The following is a 21,946-nucleotide window of genomic DNA, read 5'->3' as shown; positions in this document are numbered from 1 at the left end:
ACAAACTAATCAACATGTTTTTGAATGAAAATACAAAAAAAATCCAAGCTAAAGTCACACCATGCAGACCAAAAATAACAATTTCTCTCCTAATAGCACTGCTGTCTATTGACATTTTTCCTGAAATTTTGTCTTTCTTTTTTTCAGCTTTTTTTGTCATAAACCTACTTTATTATACTAGTGAAAAATAATAAAACAACTTTTTTGGGAGAAGTTTGATCCAGGTGGATTTCAGGTCGGCTGCTCACAGGTGGGGGCGTGTCTGTCTTCTCTGAACTGTTGCGTCTCGCTGTGTCGGGGGGGCGGGACTTTTGCGGAGAACCGCAGAGTTCCCTCAGTTTTTAGGCTGGTGCTCGTTATTGTGGAAAATTAATGAAGGTCCTCATCCCATACAAAGATAATAGGTGGTTTCCTCTTTGGATTTCTCATAGCATACTGCTCAGTTTGGCTCCGCCCCTCATAGCAGGTGAGGTGATGCTCTGTGCTGCAGCCTTCAGGGGGACGTTTATTCTCCACCTTATTTATTGAATAGAAGATCACTTTTGTCCAAAAACTACAAATAAATGCAATATTATTTCTCTAATGTAATAAAATATCACAGAATGTAAAAAATAGTTTATTTCTGAGTGAGTTTTATTATGCTGATCTCCCAGCTGCAATTCTGAGTGCAATTAATAAATATTAACTGTTTTATTAATCGCGCGCGTTAACGCGTCACAGCCCTAATATATGAATATACTAAATCTGTGCTAATTTGATCCATGAATGTCACTTTAAAATAATCTATTCATGGTTTTTGTTCATGTGGTTAAAATATTGTTTGAGAACTTTCTTGTAAAGGTGAACAATTGCATTTTTAGTTTACTTCACTGGTTTGAATGAAGCAGACAAATGACAAACTGGATTAAGTTATTTTATCATTAGATAATGATTAACTGGCTTCAAACTTCATGTTTATCACATTTTGATATTTTTATCCCTGAATCCACTGAAACTTCACCCCAAACTGCAGCTTTTCCTTTCACCACTAGAGGGCAGAAGAACCCACGACTCACTATTAATCTTAGGGACTTTTCTCATCAAACTTTCTTCAGATTCTTTTATATTTTTTTAACACTTTTGGGCCTTTTTCCTTCAACTTCACCACATATCTGAATAGATTAACTTACAGCACTTCCAGAAAGTCGCTTAAACTTTTGATAAATTTGAGGTTACCCATATTTTCACTCACTCAGGACCTCAAAGTGTCCTTGTAAGAGGCACTAACAGGATTTTGTCCCATTTTGAACCCTTTTATCCTTTTTTCTCTCTCTAACATTTTTTTGTGAAAAAAAAACCACTTGTATTGCTAATTCTACTGAAATTCAGCCTTAAAAGCCTCATTTCGCCTCCAGCTGAATGCACTTATATAAGCAAAGCGCAGATGCTCCAACACATTTTCAGTGTTTATTTCTTTCAAGTCATCCACATAATAAATACAGACAAATCAAACTAGTTACATCAGACGGAAAAGAAGTAAAACGGCTTTAGCAAACTGAAGTAAGACAGGCGCTTTAAAAACAGACGGTTGTGCATCTTTAGCAACAGGAGAGTGGGACGTTTGTTGGATGTTTTTTTTTTTTTTTTTCTCCCTTCATCATGAGGCAGCTGTTTTAAACAGAACCGGCACCAAGAAGTGAGGAGGGGAAAAAAAAGATTTGGGGAAGAGTAAAAGCATATAAAAAATAAATCCATCTCACAAGAAACGACTGTAGCTAAAAAATAAAAAACAAAAAAAAAACCTGAAGAGGCAATAAAATATTAGCATGCAGATCTTTAAACTGTCAGAACCTGTTTATGAAGACCTAAAATACTTTCCTTGAATCCAAACTGATACACTTAAATGTTGGGAAACACACGGATTTAACTCCATAAAGCACAGAGAGGATGAGGTCGTGTTAAAATGTGTAGAAAATGGTTCAGTTTGTACATTTGTCTTGTAGTGTTTCATCCAGTGTTATTAACGAGTGAATAAACGAACCTTAAAGTTTAGAACTGAAAGACAAAACAGATCAGTAAAAAAGAAGAAAGATCTCCCTTGTTGAACAGAAATCTTTGAGCCTGTTCGGGTCAGAATAGAGGCTCATCCTTAAGTTTTCGTCAGAATTCTGGTAAATAGCTGTGCTGTAGTGGCGGTGTGGGGGCAGGTGGTGGGAGGTGGAGACTGGATCGTCTTTGGCACTTGAAGCTCAGTTTAGCGGTGACCCAACGGCGCGGCGGTCTAACTCCCCGACGCCGTCAGACCGGAGCTGCACGCCGATCGGTCAGACCTCGCTAACTGGCAGGTCTGCATCCTCCAGGTCCAGAGGAATTTCCAGTACGTCGGGCTCGAAGCTGCTCCGCCGTCGCCACGGCGACTCCTCTGGGACGGGGATGGAGATCACGGGGGGCGGGGCGGTCACTTTGCCGGGGGCGTCTCCTGCAGGGACAGGCGCGCTGTGGTGCTGCTGTGGTTGGGGCGCGGCAGCAAGCTCATGAAGTGCTCGCTGTCCCACGCCAGGCTGCGTCCGTGCGCCGCACGGGACAGCGGCCCCCCACTCGGGGAAGCACTGTGGCACTGCAGATGAGGGCGAGGGAGGGACGCGGGGAGCCGTGGGGCTGCGGTAGAAACTGGTGCGGTTGCCATGTTCCTGAAAATGACAGGTGAGTCACTGCCAGAGGAAAACAAACCAACACAGGCAGGTCGTTTGAAAAGTTTACAGACTTGGAACCGAGACATGGAGGCCTGACGCAGCCTGAAGGCTGTGGAAGTGTAGAATAGAGTGGAGATGATGGGGTAGTAGCAGCAGCAGCAGTGGTAGCAGAAGGAGGAGTAGTAGTAGTGTCAGAAGGTTTTAGTTTTGGTAGCTTTAAATGGTTGCGGTGGAAGATCAAACAGAGTGCCGTTGGAAGCGGGATTCATTATGTCACAGCTTGTCATTCTCACATTTCAATCTCTGGAAAACAAACAGAAGCAGGAGAAGAAAGAAAAGAAGAAAGGAAGGAAGAGAAAGCCAAAATGGAGAAAAACTGAGCAGTTAGTGAAGCGCTGGATGACGAGCAACAATACAAGAAAAACTAAGATCTTCATTCTTCATTTCAAGCCATGCAAGAATCTCACGACGACTGATGATTTATTCATTTGAACTGAAACATACGGAGCGTTACGGCCACCAAATATTATTAAAGCACAAAAACAAAAGATGTAAAACTATGAGAATAAAGTCGTAACATTATAATAAAAAAATAAGAGAATAAAGTCGTAAAATTGTGAGAAAAAAGTCGTAGCTTTAGAAGGAAAAAACATGTTTTCTAAAAAATCCACATAACGTACCGACTAAATCCATCAATGAGCCCATTTATGGTCCTCCCATAACGCTTTAGTTTTGCTGTAATAGATTTGGATTTTTATTGCAAACGGCATAAAAATATTTACTTTTTTACTCATAATTCTAGAGTTTAGTCGCATAAAAGTTTGACTTTTTTCCTAAGATTTCATGACCTTATTCTCATACAATTACAACTAGAGTCTTGATAAATCAATAATACACTTTTTCAACTTCATTTTTACTTTATTCCCATAAAATTACAACTTTTTTATTAAAAATTTTACAACTTTATTCTTGTAAAATTATTATTATTATTTTGTTTACATAATTTTAGGACCTTTTTTTCTCCAAAAATCACGACTTCATTACCTCTCGTAATTTTACGACTTTATTCTCATAAAGAAATGTTTTAGATAATGTTATGACATTTTTCTCATAATTTTACATCTTTATTCTCTCAAAATTATCAGCTTTTTAAATCATAACTTTATGACACTATTCTCATAAAATTAGGACTTTACCATCATTTTACGCCTTTATTTTTGTAACATTACTTTTTTCCTATAATTTTACAACTTAATTCTCACAAAATACAAATTTTTATTTACAATTTTATGATATTTTTCTAAAAGAAAATCATAACTTTATTACCTAATTTTTCCAAGTAATTTTACAACTTGCTCTTCATAAAATTATGATTTAAAAAAAAAACTCTTCATAATTTTACGATTTTATTCTCCTAAAATTGCGACTTTTTTTCTAATAATTTATTACTTAATTCTCCTAAAATTACAGCTTTTTTCCAACCTATGATCTTTTTTTTAAAAAAACAATGACTTTTTTACCTAAAATGACAAATTTTTCTCATAATTTTACATTTTTCAAAATAAAAACTTTACGACTCTTACCAACGTTTTACGACTTTATTCTCTTTTAATTTTAGAACTTTACTCTCCAAAAATTACGACATCTTCCTCATAAAATAAGACTTTTTATTTATTAGTTTTACAACTTTACCCTAAAAAAATAATAACTTTGTTCCACAATTTTACAATTTTATTCTTGTAAAATCACAACTTTTTTTCATCATTTTATGACTTAATTCTTAAATATTTGACTTTTTTCATAATTTTAATACTTCTTTTTCATAAATGTATATATTTTTTGGTGATCCTAACACTCCGTCAAAGAAAACAACACTAATTAAACGAGTTTAATACTTTTAACCATCATTTCATGTCATTTTTTAGAGGAATCAGAATCAGCCGCGTCTTTGTCTCCGTTATCGAGTCAGAGCCGGCCAAGATTTCTGACTTCATGCACGACTAAAATCAAGACATCACTGATGTTACACGTCATTTCTGTACATATGGTGGTGATATGTTTCAAAATACAAAAATATAAAATCTACTTTTTCTGACATTTGTTCTTAAATGAGTAATTACAGGCGCTTAAAGTCCAGTTTATACTTCTCAGTGATTTTTTTATCCACTCGAGTCGCAAGACCACGAGGAGGGAATCATCTCAAGCTTATCACATCATCTGCGATTGGATGTTTACACCTACAGCGTCATTTCAAACATATTTTTTTGATAGTTATTTTGTATGTTGAGGCTTATAAAATACAAAAAAAAAGCACACATATTTTGTCTTGTCTGCACCGTTAATTAACCACAATGTATTTATATAGGTGTAAGAATCTTCAGAAAAACTCTAAAATATGTCTATAAATAAAATACCAAACCACTAAAACACTGGAGATAATCGTATCGTCAGGCTTGAGAAGTATAAACACCACTCGCATAAAAAACCGACCAATCAGTATGAACTAGACCGCATGGTTGCAGTAGGGATACGATTGATGAGACGGTCGATCGCTATGAAGTATAAAGTGGGAATTATACCATGAAACTTTTCCACTTAGTGCAAGTTTGAAGCTCTAACTAGTAAACCTTTGGGACTTTTATGTGAGTGAATTCTCGTGTTTTTAATCCTGAACACACATTATTCTAACATGCAGCATGCTGAATCCAAACATCCAAATCTCAGCTTCATTTCCGATTCTTTACTTTACTCAATTCGATTAAAAATGACTTCCTACACATGCATGTAACCTACCACTGACTTAATATAACATGTTGCTTAATTTAAATCTAAAGGCTCACAGTTTTGGACATTTGGATTCAAGTGCGAGTGATGCACAGTTACAGGAACCGAGTATTTTGTTATCATGACTATGACAAAGAGGAACGAAAACATACAGGCAACGAACAGGAGGGAAGAGAAGTGACAAGCAGGATGTCACACATCTAAGACAGGTGCAGAGCTGCAGCAGGCTGCAGAGAGAAGAGGGCACGGAGGGGTGAAGGAGGAGAGAGAAGGTGTGAAACGACAGGCCTACAGACACAAACAGTAAGAGTTCTGATTCATGCTTCCAGTGTGCATGCGCATGGGTTTGATCCACGGTGTTAATGGTGAAGACTGAAGATGGTTAAAAGCGCTGCAGAGGGAAGGGACTGCAAGTTAAAATCCAAAAAACAAACGGACTCCCATTTCAAAATACAAAATAAAGCTTTCTGGAAATGCAAACTTTTCGTTTCTAAGCTGCTTAAAAAATGGAACAAATCTTATTTATTTGCTTGTGATTTGATTTTTTAACAGTATGCACATTCTGTAACCCATAAGGTCATTACCATGATCCATCTGTGCCATCAGTTCAGTCATGCAATCGTCATATATTCACTTTTCTGAAAGTTGCTTTCATCAAACATATGGATGTAAATGAAAAGTTAAGTTATGCTCCTGTGGTGTAAGAAAAAATAAGGAGTTTGGTTAGCATCATTACCCGTGTAGCTCAATTTTCCCATAAAAACATTTCCAAATTTACTTGTATTTAACAAAATAATGTTTGTTTTTTTTATACTTGTTGTAGGGTTGAATTCATTAAAAACTCACTGTAAATGGTGTTTTTAAGATTCGAGTATTTTTTTATTCCAATCGTTGTAATTCAAGAGCAAATAAAAAAATGCAGTTGGAAAACAAGCTCATTTGTGATGAAGTAGCTCCCATCCAAAAAAGTAAGCCTAATGTAGCCAAAACCGAAATATTACCTAAACTGCAAAACTGTCTAAGACAACTTAAAAAAAAATCGCTAAATTAGCCAAAACAATTAGCATGTGGCTGAAATATAGCTAATATAACCTGAAAAACTGAAAAAAGCCTCAATTAGCCACAACAGCTAACATATAAATGTTAGCTAAACTCCAAAATGGACTAAAAAAAAACAGAAAAAAATAGTAAATTGGCCAAAACAGCTAGCATGTAGCTAAAAGATTAACTAAACTCCAAAATGGAAAAAAATCTTAGTAAATACCAAAATAGTCCAAAAAGCCAATTTTTAAAACTTTAAACTGTAAAATTTTTAACATTATTATGAATAATAAAATGACAGTTATATTATTACAGAATAAAACCACTTAAACCTTAAATTACTTTCAATATTTTAGTCTTTGGATATTTTGTCAAAATTATAAAAGTTAGAAATGAGTACAAGATAACATTGGGCCATTATTAACAATAAAATTAAATGATGTGGAGGACCGGAGAGAATTACCCGGAGAACCGGATCCGGCCCCCGGGCCTTGCCTCTGACACGTGCTTTAAAGCAACATTTTCATATATAATCTCATATTTAAAAAAAAAAAGTATAAAGAAACAAATAAATCCTTTTTCACTTGTACAATTTTACATCCCAAAAAAGGAAAAAAAGATTTTTCATGTGTATATTCTTTCTTGTTATTTTTTTTCTGTGTATTCCTGAAATTTCAATTCGTTTCCTCTCAAAATGCCTGTAAAATGGAAAAATGGTTTCAGCAATTAAACTAATCTCTATAATTATATTGTCAACTAAATGACACGGTTTTATGACATGCTGGTTATCCTGTTTGCATTTCAGTGTCCATAAAAGACGTCCAACCTAACAAAAGCAAACACCTCTTAATGAAAATGTCCCTGGAGAGATACTGTACAGGCTTACAAAGGTCTCATTAGGCTCCATTGTTGCTATATTTGTGTTTTTATTCCAATTTCTACTACAGCAGTTTGCAAACCTGCTCTTGAACAAATCTCAACACAAACGATGCGGATTTATTCTGCGGCCAAAGCAAACACTGCGGTCAGAGAATCCACTGAGAAGTCTTCTTAAGCAGAACGCACGGCTGCTCGAGAGGGTTTAGCTGTCTTAGTTATCCGAGTCATGACTCAGCAGGAAAAATCTACAACAGAAAAGCTAAAAAATAAAAATTACATTTAGAAAAGTCTGCTCACATGTTGCCTTTTGCTGGTCGACATTGTATCAAATATTTGGAATTAATAAAGTAGCAAACATTCATATTGTTGCAAAATACTTTTTCTTTTGCATATTTCAGTTTAAATTAATAACAAAACGTGCACGATTGTATAAATGTATACCAGCTTTAAAGCATCAACCCTGACTTCTTGATGTTTGTTTAGTAGCAAATGTAAATGCAAATAAAAGTGGAGTTTTTAAAAAGAGCGGCAGTGTAGCAGAGGAAAGCGAAGGAGGAAGATGAGCAGCGAGGATGAAGGGCGTATCGCATCATCACAGCCATACATGGGGGTGTAGCTGGTATTGGGGAAATAAAACAAGCAGCATCAGATGAGCAAAACTGTCTGATCTGCTCAGAGGAATGTCTTTCTAAAGAGGGGGGGCCAGTCAGTGAGAGGAGATGGGGAGGAGGGGGTGTACTGAAAGGGGTGAACTTAAGGGGAGGGGGGATTGAGACAAGCGGACATACGTGCTGCTGCACTCCCCGATTCGGGACGTATACCTCTGTATACAAGGGTTCGACAGCCGTCTGGCCTGCCGCATCTGCAACAACACAGTGCAAAGCAGGATTAGAGCGGATGGGCTGAGGTCCCATCTGAAGAGGAGAAGGGGGGAAAGACCGTAAAGAGGAGAGGAAGGACGACGAAAAAGGGCGGTCGGATAGGAGGTGACCAACTGATGCTACGGTCACAAATACAACCGGGGAGACGTCGGCAGAGTCTTCGAGATTTCATGTCGCCGCCTGATTTTCCGTGGAAATAGTTGACGTAGATGGTGACTGAGAATGGCCCCCAAGCAGTCACTTGATATGGACGAAATATACCCGAGCGGCCACTCACCGATGTCAACTTTTAATCGACTGATTGTAGTGAAATTTTAACTTCGTGGTGACATTTAGGATCCGTGACCACAGTCTAAGGCCAAATCCAAATTCTTCCCCTACCCCCTCCAATGGTAGGGTTATTTGGTGGGGAGGGCAGTGACGGCAACAAATACACCGGTGAAATTCCAGTAGGAATGGGGGAAATATCTACATAATCAATTAACTCCAATTTAATGTTTTAGACCAGAGATCGGCAAGCTTTAACAGTAAAAGAGCCGTTTGGGCTCGTTTTCTACCCTTCAAAACCTAGAAGGAGCCACGTAGATTTACTTAAGCCTTTAAGAAATTTGGATAATTCATTACCATTTTTTTTAAAATAATAAATATTAATTATTTCTATTTTTGGCACAATAAAAAGCAAAAATACAAAAAAGGAACTAGGATTTCTCAAAATGTGATTTTTTTTCATTTTTACCTTTTAGTAGGTAAAAATTAGTAAAAAATAGTAGCTGCGGAATTAGCCAAAAAGCTAGCTTGTTGCTTAATTACTAGCTAAACTCCTAAACAGCCTAAAATTCCTCAGTAAACTAAATTACTCAAAAACGTTAGCCTGTTGTTAAAATAGAAGCTAAATTCTAAATTAGCCAACAAAATCTCAGTAGACAACAAATTACCCAAAAACTTTAGCTTATCGCTAAATTTTTAGCTAAACTCCAAATTAGCCAAAATTCCTCAGTAAACTAAATTACTCAAAAACGTTAGCCTGTTGCTAAAATAGAAGCTAAATTCTGAATTAGCCAAAAAAATCTCAGTAGATAACAAATTACCCAAAAACGTTAGCAAAAAAAAAAAATGCTAATTTGTTGCTTAATTACTAGCTAAACTTCACAATAGCCTAAAATTCCTTATTAAACTAAATTACGAAAATTAAAAAACTTCTTATTAAATTATTTTTCTTCAGCCAGAGAGCCTCCATGGAGAGATAAAAGAGACACATGTGGCTCTGGAGCCGCAGATTGCAGACCTCTGTTTTAAACTATTTATTTTTTGAAAATCAAGATTTTATTTTTCCCGCACATTGGCGACATAATGTAATAATATTTCTAGTAACAAAATATGTTTAGATTTTGTTTTTTTTCTACCGAGTCAAAAACTATATTTTGGTTACTGAGGTTTGTGATTTAAACCCCACACAGCAACATCAGTTTGAAAGCTGTTCCTACCAAAAGTGTGTTGCTAAATGATTGTTATATTTCTCTTTAAAGGACGTTTTATGTAGCGATAGCTCACAAAACACCTGCTGCGTTGTTCTGCAAACATTTTTACAGCTTGTATTTTGTTGCACTTTGTCCTTGTAATTATTGCAATTATTTTGTAATATTTGGTTTTGTTAAAAATGTTCTGTCATTTGTCACCTTTTTTGAAAAAATAAAAGGAGGGAGGGAAAAAATGGATTAAAATCGAATTTGGAATGAAAAAAATAGGAGATTTTTTTTTCTTTTTTTGTCCATGTCGCCCAGCTCTGCCTTACAGTGGATTCTGAAGCTGAGAAAAGGGAATTTTAGCTCAAATTTTAACATGTTCAATGAAACGGTTTTGTATAGTGTCTAAAAAATGTGCGTAGTGATGGAAGAACATGAGTTTTGAACGCATTTTCATAGGCGTTTTATTGGAAATAGTCGCTTAAACGCAAGTTTCTGATGGCGGCGTGAGCGTAGATTCAGCGCTATCCTTCAATTAACCTGGAGCTCCAGTGTTTATGTTCTTTGATTTGCTCTAACTTTTCAACCTTTAACACGATCAACGTAATTCCAGTAGATTCTGAAGGAGAAAAGCCGCTTTTCTCCTTCAGAATCTACTGGAATTACGTTGATCGTGTTAGCATTTGAAGTTACAGTATATTAAAAATTTTGTGTTTAAGTGTCACCGGTGACACCTCACATGTTAAAGAGTTAAATAAGATTAATATACTAATTACTTTTTTATGCATGGGCTTACAACTTAAAAAAAAAAAAGGCGCAAATTTACAAATTTCCTGATCAAAAACATGACGAATCAGCAAGTAAGATAACATGTATCTGTCTTTCTATCATCATAAAATAAACTTTATTCTAAATAACTTCATTTTTCTATTTCTCACCTACTGTCTGATTACATTGGTGCCAGTTTGTGACTCATTTAGTCTTTATATCCGCTAAAAACACGCTTTTGAAATACACAAGGTCAGGCAGACAGTACGCATGCCTCAAGGCAGAGGGCGCTGGTGAGCCCAGAGAATGTGACACCGCGGCTAAAGAATGATTGAAAATGGTGCAGCCGTCCAGATATTCTTTAATATTGTTTAGAATCATTTTATAAATGGAGTCTAAAGCGTCACTAGCAGTGATCTTCATTGAGACAGAGACTATTAAAACAGAAAAGAAAGACTCATGTATTTCAATTACACCAATTTTTTTTTTTTTTTATGCTACATTTCGTAAACGGAAGAAAAATGCTGAAATGAAATTTTAAACGACACACTTGTTGCCAATCAAATGGTGAAAACGCTGCTCTGTAGGGTTCAGATGTTTGTAAATCTGACTGATGATGTCACTGCCTCACCAGTCGTGAACCTCACTACACGTCACTAAAGGACGGGTGTCCACAATTGTTTTTTAAGGGTAACGTGTAGGGACTTTTGACTTTTGAGTTACATTTAAATGTAAGTGTAGACTTTTTGGTTTTAGCACAACATTCATATTGTTATGTATTTTATGCTAGCAGCTACACGCTAACGTAGATGACGTCATCGAGGGGTCTAAATATTAAGACACTATTTTTCCATAATTGTCCACTTGGAGGGCTAAATGTAGGGGTAGGGGAAGAATTCTGATTGGGCCTAAAGTTGGGGCTTGTGTTTCAGCTACACTTTTGTTTCGTTTAGCTGCTTTTTTGTGTAAAATCTAGGCTGAAAGATTGCAGCAGGAGATATGAGAGTGATTTATCTCCAGCTGACTTGCGTTACTCCATCAACGTAAAGCCTCTCAGCTGAAAAATACAACCTTTAATTTATCGTTGGGCTGTGATGAGGAGGGATGGTAAAAAATGCTGAATAGGTTGTGCTAAGTTTAAGACACAAACTGCAAAATAAGCCTATCAGATAACATCCTGATCAGCTTTTTTATTAGAAAATGATGCTTTTGAACTGCTGTAGTGAGCATGTCTGCAAACTGGGAGTTTAGAACCAATATTTTGCTCAACCTTTCTAAAAAATATTCATCACAATTGTAAAAACCACAACAAAAAGAGTAAAAATTCCACAACAAATGAGTGAAACAGGAAAGAGAAATGATTGTCATGACACCTGTTCACCACTAGATGTCCTTTTCAGCTTTTGCTCCAGCATGCGCTGAGAATCTAAGGTCAAGCTATATTTACTGGCAAAATTTCTGACTCCTGTCAGGCTTTTATCTAATTTGTTCTGCACTGTGAGATACATACTGTGGCAGCTGACCTCCCAGGCCCCCGCTGGGCTACGATGGCAGCTGAGACCGCCTTTATCCAGCTGTGCATCTCCTCCGGACTGTCAGCCTGGTGGAGAGCGCACAAGATGAAACGAGAAGTGTCAGGAGTCTAACGAGATAGGAAGGAAATCCTCCCATTTGAAAAAAGCTCCGTTGAGGATGTGTACAGAAAAAAACTAAATATTTTAGAGCTCCGAGTCAGAAGATGACCTACTTTTTTTTCCCAAAGAAAACAACATACCTGGATGTAAAACGTCCTTGATGTGGTGACGACTTCAAACAGATTATCTCTCATCATGATGTCACTGTCATGAGGCAGACGACAGGTCGGGTCATATTTAGAGGTGATCTAAATCTGTCCTCATTGTGCTGCTGCATTTTTGCATGAGAAAATGTCCAGACATGCTGAATACCTCTGTTTGCACTCCTGCACTTTGTGAACTTCCTTCAGTGGAATAATTCTGAGAGGCTCTTTTTCCTAAAAGCAAAGGATAAGAAATTAAATTAATAGTCTGAGTTTATCTCCTTAAATAAAGTAGAATTTATTAGAAAGGGTAAAGAAAGTTACCAAAAAAGCTAACCTTAATTAAGCTTTTACTTAAATTTGAAATATAAAACAAGAAAAAAAATCTCTGCACATCCTCGTCTTTATTGCAGTGGTATGTTTCTGTGCACGGCATGATGGGACATGTGAGGTAAAGGCAGTGAATTCCACAGATTGTTGATAATACAAGCCAGAACTTGGGGCAGACCCTGCTGAGTCTGCAAAAACATTATCAATGAGGAAAAACAAAAAAAGAAGAAGAAAAGATGAATATAATACCGAGTCTGACTTGAAGTAACTCATGGAATTTTCTTCCAGGAGGAAATATCGTCGCTTCCAGTTCCGCATCTGGGAAGAAAGGAAAAGGATGTGTGGACTTGTGTGCATGTTTCAGTCATAATAATGGCCACACTCTTATACAAATATTATTTTCCTCCCATTTCTAAGAATATTTAGCATTTACAGACTTTATGAAATAAATATTTTGACAATACTTTAAACGAGTCGATATATTTATCTTTTTCTGAGCTAAAGCTGCAAAGAAACTGAAAGATCAGGCAGGAACTCACCACTGCTCCCTGTTTGACGCAGTAACCCGACTTGATGACGGTGTGATCCTGAGCCGGCTTACTCAGGAAATACGGCAGCTGGCTGTGGGAGCGATGAATGGCCTCTCGCTCTGCTCTGTCTGCGCAGTCGCCGCCGTCATGCTGGAGGACGATGGATCGGCAGGTTAACAACAAATGTAGGATCATTTTGACTTGCAGTTTGAGACCTTTCACACCACACAGACAAACAAATACATTTGTATCTATTTAAAAACTTTTACAGCTATCTTGTTCAAAAAAACGAAAAAAAAAAAAAAGATTGAAATAGTTTTAAAATGTTAATTTCAAACTACGGAAAGTTCTGACTCAGTTTAACACCACGGAACCAAGTACAAATCTTCAAAGAGGAAAAGGTTGAAAACCTTTAGCAACACTTAATAACTTTCCCAGGAGGACATAAAGACAGATTTGTAAAAAAGAAACCAACATTTTTAACCATTAAAACAAGAATTTTGCAAGAAAAAAATAAAGCAGGAGTATGGTGGGATTAAAAAACTAAAAATATAAAAGCTGGAATCTGTGTTTAACTAGAGAAACAGATTAATCAAATGAATTAATTGGTTGGGAATGTGAGTGTGGTTGACTGTCTGTGAGGCCCAGAAAAGTGGCTGGGATAGGCTCCAGCAACCCTGTGACTCCAAAAGAGATTCAACAGGTTTGAAAAATGGATGGATGTACTTTTTCATTTTTCTTTAGTTTTCTTCCAGTAAAAAAATGCTTTGTTGATTAATTGATTGATTATTTAAGACGGGGACAGCATATATTGATAAAACATTTAAAAATGCAAACATATAAGATTATAGCATTCCAAGCTAATTTCCATCTTTAGTCCCTTAAAAAAAGTTAATAATCTCGAGTAAAAGAACAAATTAAATCAATACAGAAAGGATAAAAGACAACAGCAAAAACAGAAACAACAGATGGAGTTGCTAATTAACACAAAAAACAACAACAAATTCATAAAACGTAGAAGCAGCTATTAAGAAAAAAAAAGTAGAATAAAGAAAACAAAAAATAGGTAAATAGACGCGACAGAAAAACAAAAACTGTACTGTAAAATGAATAAAAGTTGTTTACTTTAAATCACATTACATGGAAAAAAAGTGTCATTTGTAGTCAAACAAGTTAGTTTTGAATGGAAAGTTAGAAAAATCAATACTTAATCATTAAAATTGACTTTAATTTATTCAAAATTGTGTTTATGCTACTCAGCCTTACAACAGAGGCATGATTAACGTGTGATTGCACTTAAAAAAAAAAAAAAACTTTATTTAAAACTGAATAACATTATATTCCTCCTAAATCTAAAAGTCATTTTCAATGTTTTACTTTAATTTTCTTAAAGCACTCCCTCACGTCATGTTCACAGAGGTCGTACCTGTGTCTGGGTAACAATAGGCACTCCTCCAATGATTTCAGTCTTGTAGGACACCTGCTTCTTGGGCACTGCTACATCTGGTAAACCCTTCAGGTTTTCAGAGTTCTGCTGGCCGTCAATCAACTTTGGCACCTTCAGAAAAATCATCAACAAATGAATAAATCCACAGTTTCAGTTGATTCTAAAACATCTGTTTCTTAAGACCTAACAAACCCCTTTTATATATCATATCCTTCATTCATGGAGAACAATGGATTCCAGAAAGTAGTCCCACAGTATCCTGTTAGTCACCCTCTGGCTCATTTTTGATTCCCTACTACTCATTTCACACAGAAAAAAGAGAAAATTCAAAGCAATTAAGTCTGAGGAGGAGTTGTGTGAGTCTTACGGTGATCTTGGTGGCTTTATTAAGAGCGCTGACCCAGTCCACGAGGTCCTGTTGATCATTGGCCTGCAGGAAGAACTTCCTCATCCCAGCATTGATGACTAACAGATCAGGAAAACAGGAGTGGAAGCATCAAGGGCTGAAATGGAATTTGTGCCTTTTCACTTACATAAAATATGAATCATGCACGCTGGCAGAGCTTCTCCAAAATACACGATTGGAGGATCTTTCTCTACAGATTCAGCTGCAATCTTCTTACTTCAGAGCTTTATTTCAAAATGTGTTTTCAAAGAATCTGAACAGAACTGTTTCAATCGCATTGAAATTTTTGGGTCAGTGGATGATTAGTGGTAGATCAGGATTTGGGAACTCTTTTTGTCTCTACAATAAATCCTCCTTGTGTCTTTTGAACTTACTGGCAAATGAAATGATGAGAACCAGACTGGTGCAAAAGCTTGATAGTTCCTTCATTACTTTGATTTTAAAAAAAAAAAAAAAAACTTTCTATAATCTATTTTGAAGCAATTTCTACAACCTACTATAAAGTTTGCGGCTCTATGTATGGCGCACAAACAACACTGTTAAAAATAACCTCAATTATCTCAGATTTAGGATCTGATTAGGACGTCGATATCCTGTCAAAACTTCAACGAGGCAGCCGGCGCACAGCCCGACAACACACACGGACGCTGTGAGCAACTATTTCTCACACACGGACATTTCCTGTGATTGAAGTGGATGGAAAGCGGGACGGAGGGCAAGAAAACAGAGAGGGAGATTTAAACTAATACATGTTCTCATTCACAATATGTGGATATTTTATGAATTACAGGTATTGTTGAGATTGATTTTTGTAGCTGATTTAAATGAATAGGTGGAGCTCAATTTTTTTAATAAAAAATTCAAATTTACCTGCTCCTTCATTGCCTTATGACACTTTTAGAAATTTGAAAAAAAAATGAGAAATTAAAAAAAATGTTGGATTTTTGTTTTAAATACCGCCTGACATTCCACTGTGTCAAACTGAGTTAATCCTGAGCAGCACAAGATCTGTTTCTTTTTTGTTGAAAAAATAAGAAGCCACTTATTTCATCAGAGATAAATGAAAAACAATAATTTAAATGTTTACATCTATATCTACACTTACTTTGAATATATTAACCAGTGAATTTATTCACCAGTTTTCCTTTTCTGTGTCTGCAGAAGGTCAGAGCTGAGGCAAATAAAACTGTTTGCTTTCGTGGAAACGACACGCCTACAGTGATCAGTTACTTATTACCAGAGTTGAACAACCCAAAGGTAACTAAACTTTTAAAGGGCCAATATCATTTAAAATCAACTTTTTGAGCTTTTAAGTATTTTATAATGTCAATTCCTCACAAAAAAAACAACCCCAAAGTGGTTTTTCAATCTGTTCACGCATTCCTGAGTAATCCTCTAAAAACCTGCACTCTGAGCACCAGCCCCTTCCAACTCACGAAATGAGCAAAGTGAGAACAGCCCCTTCCAAGAAGAGTCTGTGCTGCCAGACCCACCCCCCTAACACAAACACCTAATTTCTCCGCAAAGCTAGCGGTGATCGGCCACTCCGCTAACTCAGCAGCTAGCCCTAGCCATCGCTACAACCAGTGTAGCAATGGCTAGGGCTAGCTACTATGATATATACATCCATCTTTGCAAAGGAGGCATGAAGTGGGAGGCACCCACAAGCAGTGAAAGGCGGAGTCTGAGATCGAACCGTCTCACTTCCGGGTAGGAAAAAAACTCATGAAAATAACTCTTATTTTGTAAATAATTTGTTCTTTATTGTACCAACTGTAATATATGATCATATATGGAAATAGTTTACTCTAAAATACTTAAGAAAAGCATGGTATAGGCACTTAAACTCAGAACTTTTGGTTTACCAAACTAAATTTAAGACTATTTTTTAAATTAATTATTTTATTTTGAACAAAACAGTTTAAAAAGGCTTAAATAAATCAAAATAGTGTAGCTGTCTTCAAAAACTGACCTCAAGAACCACATTTACCAAACAACCATGTCTATCAGATATACGAAGCCTTAAAATGGTCATGTTTAAGGACTATGGTTACAGTGTTTAAGGACAAAATGAAAATTAATTTACTTAAGTTTGACATGGAAAAGAAGACGCTAAATCTTCTCCAGCCCTGTTGTTTTTCCTTTAAACATAGAATTGGTTTGACACTAGATGTTTGGGAACTCTCTCTCCTCCAATCCTTCAGAGTCACTCTAACTCGTTGCTTTCCTTCACTCAAAATACTGAAATATTTATATGTGGAAAAGAAAATGCTGCAGACGTTCCATGAGCAAATGAAACGCCTGTAGTGCCTTTGGAAAAACAAGAAAAAACCTGAATAAAATGATCATTTTAATACTATAAAAACAAAGATGAAGCACATAAACTAAAAATAAAATTAAACTACATTTAATAACTGTTGTAAAAAAAACACACGTGCATTGCCCTGAGACGGAGGTTTATAGAGCAGACAAAGACTCTTAACAGTTAAAGCAGGTTCAATCAAACTCAATCAAGTTTAATTGCCATCAATAATAGGATAATCATCATCACAAATGTCTTCAGGACATGTCAGACAGATTGTGTATGTAACAGGAAAAAAAAGATAGTAAGACTCACCAAAACAGAACTCTGCTTTAGGCCTGAGCTTGGTGGCATCGCTGACCTTCAAACAGACAGACGCCACAGTCATTAGCTTCCCTCTCCATCTATGACTTCCCCATTTAAGACCGTAGATCTGCTCACCTTAGAGATGTAAGTGAGCTTTAGGGAGCCAACACAGTCTGTACCGACAGGCAAGTTCTGAGGGAGAGTGGTTAAAAGAAATGATTTTAAAAAATACTCAACAGTGATAGTTTAGCTGTAAAAGATTGCAAAATTATTAGAAAAAATGTCTTTATTTTGTTAAATACAGCCTATATTAATACAGTTAATATTATCAGTGTTTGATGAATCTCTGAAATGAGGAGATTCATATTTAACTTAACTAAAATGTAATATTTTTAATCTAGAAAAAATTGATCTAACATATTAGAGAAAACAGAAATTCGTTCAAAATGAAATTATTCAAAACTGTATTAATGACACCAAAAATGCTATCACTAAAAATCCAACTATATGGGTCCCAGAAGACATGAAATTCAGATTTTATCCATCTCTACCCCCATTATAAATAAAGATAATACTCACACAAATCTTTTCAAGAATCAAAATTCAATTGCGTTCAAACAGAATTGCATACAAACGATTAATTTAATAGTCGACTAATCACTGATTATTTTTTCCCATTAGTCGACTAATCGGGTCATGGGGAAACTGGATGTTAAGAACACATCTTAACCAAAATTAGCTTTAAACTAACTAAAAACTAGGTATATAGCATTACCTGCAATAGTGCTGGTTTGAATGCTGAATTTGGCCACTGAAGATGCTAGCGCTGATAGCTGAAGATGCTGAAATTGATAGCTAAAAATGCTGAAGCTGATAGCTGAAAAAGCTGAAGCTGATGGCAAGTTAAAATAATAGTTAAATGTCAAAATAGTCTAAAAACTGGAAAAAATGCCTAAATTAGCCAAAATAACCAGCATGCAGCTGAAATATTAGCTTAACTCCAAAATAGCCTACAAACTGAAAAAAATCTAAAAACAGCTAGCATGTAGCTGAAATATTGGTTAAACTCCAAAACAGCCTAAAACATTGAAAAAAAAATCCTAAATTAGCCAAAATAGCTAGCATGTAGCTGAAACATCAGCTAAACTCCAAAATAGCCTTAAAAAAACCTTAATAAATGCCAAAATAGTCCAAAAAGCTAGCATAATACCATCATTACTTTCAGCTTTACTACACTCTGACTCCGTTTAATAAAAAAAACAAAAAACAATTAATTGACTATTAGTCGTCGACTATTTTAATAATTGATTAATCGACTAATCTACTTATCTTGTGATGCTGCCTGGGAACAAAAACGTTAAAATATTCTTAATTTTGTATTCATGAATAAATAAATAAGACAGTGTAACAATGAAAAAATCTTTCAAAAAGAGTCTCCATAACACTTTAGGTCAGTTGTTGGCTGCAGTGTCTTATTTTACAAATTTGCCCTCTTTTTTTGGGGCGAGCCAAAAATAGAGCAAAAAGCTAAGCTAGCATCACTCCGCAATTACCTGTGGGTTGTCCATGAACCACACCAGGCTCCCCTGCTGGGTGTCCAGTATGAAATACCGCCGCAGGAACTTGCCGCTGCCCTCATTCTCCTCGATGTCCAGAAAGCCACAGATGCGGTTCTGTCGGTCCACGTAAGGCATCTCGCCACCGGGACATTCCCCGGCCTGCTGAGGCCGGGAGCGGAGGAGGAGAAGCAGGGGGCAAGCGAGACCAGGAAGAAGTCCTTGAAGAAACGACCAAAGACAGGAGGAGGAAAAAAAAAAAAAAAAAGTGTGAGGCGGAGGAGAGGAAATGAGGAGTTTCGCTTTTCTTTGTAGTGAGCTTTAGCCCCTCTTATTGTATCTACTGAATCTGCAGTCGCCGTGCCACCTGGAGCTCACCAGGCCACAGAGCCAGACCATGTGACCCAAACCACAACTCCGCTTTTATTCTTTTATACCAGCCTCACCCACTCCTTCGCTCTTTTTTCCTCTGCGAGTCTCTCTTTTTTCCCCCCTGTAACACATACTCAACACATCGTCACTCTCTCTACTTCCTACGCCTACTTGCTTGCTTGCTCTCTTTTTTTCCCCTCTTCCTTTGCAGTCGTCTCCTTTTTCACATTCTGAGCCTTCTCCTCTCAACTGCTCACTCATCTCATTTGGCAAGCCTCTGCCCAGCCCCTTCACCTCCCTCCCTCCCTCCCTCCTTCCATCTCAGCATTGCTTACGTATGGCCAAAAAAGCGTTGCATACATGGCTAAGATCAGCCATGTTTTCCACGCCGGGAGGGAACTTTCAAACACCTTCAGTATTAGTACAGAAAATATATTATTAATGCTATTCAGCTTTGAGATTGTGAATGTGCCCATCTTAGTGTCTTTTGAGGTCTAAAAACAAAATAAAAAGTGAATAGGACACGTCTGAAAAGCAAAGATAAAGCCTCTCTTTCTCCAACATTATGAGCTGTGTCTGGGTGGATGGGGGGGCAGGAGGGACAAAAGGCTCGGTTGTTGTCCTGGACTCTGCGACGTGAGAATCTCAGACTCTGCATTTACTGGAGTTATCGCGATGGACACACAGGCGTTGGAATGGGACAGAGTGACCATCATCACTCTTAAAGCAAACTAAACAGATTTCTTAAAGATACTTTAAGTTGATAAGCTTTCTCACAATCTCAGTGGGACTTTGATTTTCTAAACGCCTGCTCTGTATTTTTGTTTCACTTTGATTTTTATCAACACGCGTCATGAACGTCTCTCTAGTTGAGACTCGTATCCGAGCGTCGCTGAATGTCAACTTCCTCCCTGATCTGCAGCGTGTTTTCCTGCTTATCTAGTCCATTGTGTTGCCATTTCTGTTTATCGTTTTGCTGTAATTTTCAGCAAAAGTGCTTTGTTTTGATGGTCAGAAACAAACAGACGCTTTTGGCAATCTAGACAACAATCGGGGCGACAAACACACACCGACTATACAAGTACGTCCAAGCCACGAGCAGTGGTGCACGCCACATCATCAAGATCACTGCACCCTTTGCTGATAAGTTCTAGTTGTGGTTTCTGAGTAGGGCTAAACAAATTCATACGATTTAAAGACCCACTTTAACCAAAATCATGATTTTAATATGTTCTTGTAGCATTTTTAAGGTATCTTTTTATCTAAATCATAATGGATTGGAACAAATTAAAACCCACGGTTTGAAAAAGCTCAGTCTCCCTTCTGCACTACAATTCTAGACAAATAGATCCATTAACGTCTTCATTTTCCTCATCTGAGCTGATATCTGCTCTAAACTGTAAAGCTGTTTAGCTCCGATGTTGCTACATCACCATGTTGCTACATGGTGATAGTGTAAACAAAAAGAATGCTGGGATATCAACAGTTATGTTTTATAGCATAACCATAGTAAAAAAAACACTGGGAACAATTTTACAATAAACAGAAATAAATAATACTTTAATAACTATATAAAAAAGAGCATATTTGAAGTAAACACCTCCAGACAAGTCTAATCTTTCTGTATCAGTCATATCGAAAAGTTTGGTGGCAACCAGATATGCTTGATAAAGCGATAGCAAAAGATTCCACCCATATGAAAGAAAAAGTTACGTTTCATATGATAAATATAAAAATAGACCTAAATAATGATCATTGCTCTGTTTTATATGCAGGGTAGAAGAAAGCAACACTTAAAAACTAATATTCAATTTAAAATATTCAAACATTTGAGTGCCAGTTTCGCATTTTACCAACTGAGCTATCCAGCTGCTAACAGTCAGATTAACACTCAGATTATCAGACAATTTTTGAACAGCATTCTTCAAAAATGAGAAAACGATGAAAACTATTTTTGCATTTATTGAGGTTTTTTAGGCTAATTTGGAGTTTAGCTAATGTTTCAGCTACATGCTAACTATTTTAGCTAATTTAGGATTTTTCCAAATTTTTAGGCTAATTTGGAGTTTTGTTAATATTTCAACTACATTCTAGCTATTTTGGATAATTTATTATTTTTATTTCAGTTTTGTAAGGCTATTTTGGAGTTTAGCTAATATTTCAGCTGGATGCTAGCTGTGTTGGTGTAGGCTTTTTCGAGTTTTATCGCCTGATTTGGCATTTAACTAATATTTTAGCTGGCTATCAGTTTCAGCGTTTTCACTATTAGCTTCAGCAATTTCAGCTAGTAGCTTCAGTGATTTCAGCTATCAATTTCAGCATTTTCAGCAGCCAAATTCAACTTACAGCATTCACAATAGCCTTATTGCAGGTAACGCTCTATAATTTTTAGTTAGTTTAAAGCTAATGATGGTTGAGATGTGTGCGTTATA

General features: G+C 36.5%; 1 protein-coding gene across 7 annotated transcripts in view; it reads right to left on the bottom strand.

Moving 5' to 3' along the window:
* Nucleotides 1-1,432: 1,432 nt before the first annotated feature.
* Nucleotides 1,433-21,946, bottom strand: part of LOC112161777 (pleckstrin homology domain-containing family A member 1) — a 23,991-nt gene continuing 3,477 nt past the window's right edge. For 2 of the 7 annotated variants that reach the window (XM_024297224.2, XM_024297225.2), the window contains exons 2-12: nt 19,140-19,363; nt 17,722-17,778; nt 17,596-17,641; nt 14,940-15,037; nt 14,552-14,683; nt 13,135-13,275; nt 12,845-12,913; nt 12,435-12,499; nt 12,263-12,326; nt 11,999-12,088; nt 1,433-2,669 (exon numbers count right to left, since the gene is read on the bottom strand). In XM_024297224.2, the coding sequence (XP_024152992.1) occupies nt 2,304-2,669; nt 11,999-12,088; nt 12,263-12,326; nt 12,435-12,499; nt 12,845-12,913; nt 13,135-13,275; nt 14,552-14,683; nt 14,940-15,037; nt 17,596-17,641; nt 17,722-17,778; nt 19,140-19,280 (1,269 nt within the window). In that variant the 5' untranslated portion in view covers nt 19,281-19,363 and the 3' untranslated portion in view covers nt 1,433-2,303. Of the gene's footprint in view, nt 2,670-2,743; nt 2,976-5,608; nt 5,684-8,164; nt 8,239-11,998; nt 12,089-12,262; nt 12,327-12,434; nt 12,500-12,844; nt 12,914-13,134; nt 13,276-14,551; nt 14,684-14,939; nt 15,038-17,595; nt 17,642-17,721; nt 17,779-19,139; nt 19,364-21,946 lie in introns of all 7 variants that reach the window. The other 5 variants (XR_002921952.2, XR_002921953.2, XR_004949130.1 and 2 more) reach the window with 5 other exon arrangements.

This window comes from Oryzias melastigma, linkage group LG15, assembly GCF_002922805.2.
Source record: "Oryzias melastigma strain HK-1 linkage group LG15, ASM292280v2, whole genome shotgun sequence".
Classification (NCBI taxonomy): domain Eukaryota; kingdom Metazoa; phylum Chordata; class Actinopteri; order Beloniformes; family Adrianichthyidae; genus Oryzias; species Oryzias melastigma.
This window is presented reverse-complemented; position numbering and strand designations above follow the sequence as displayed.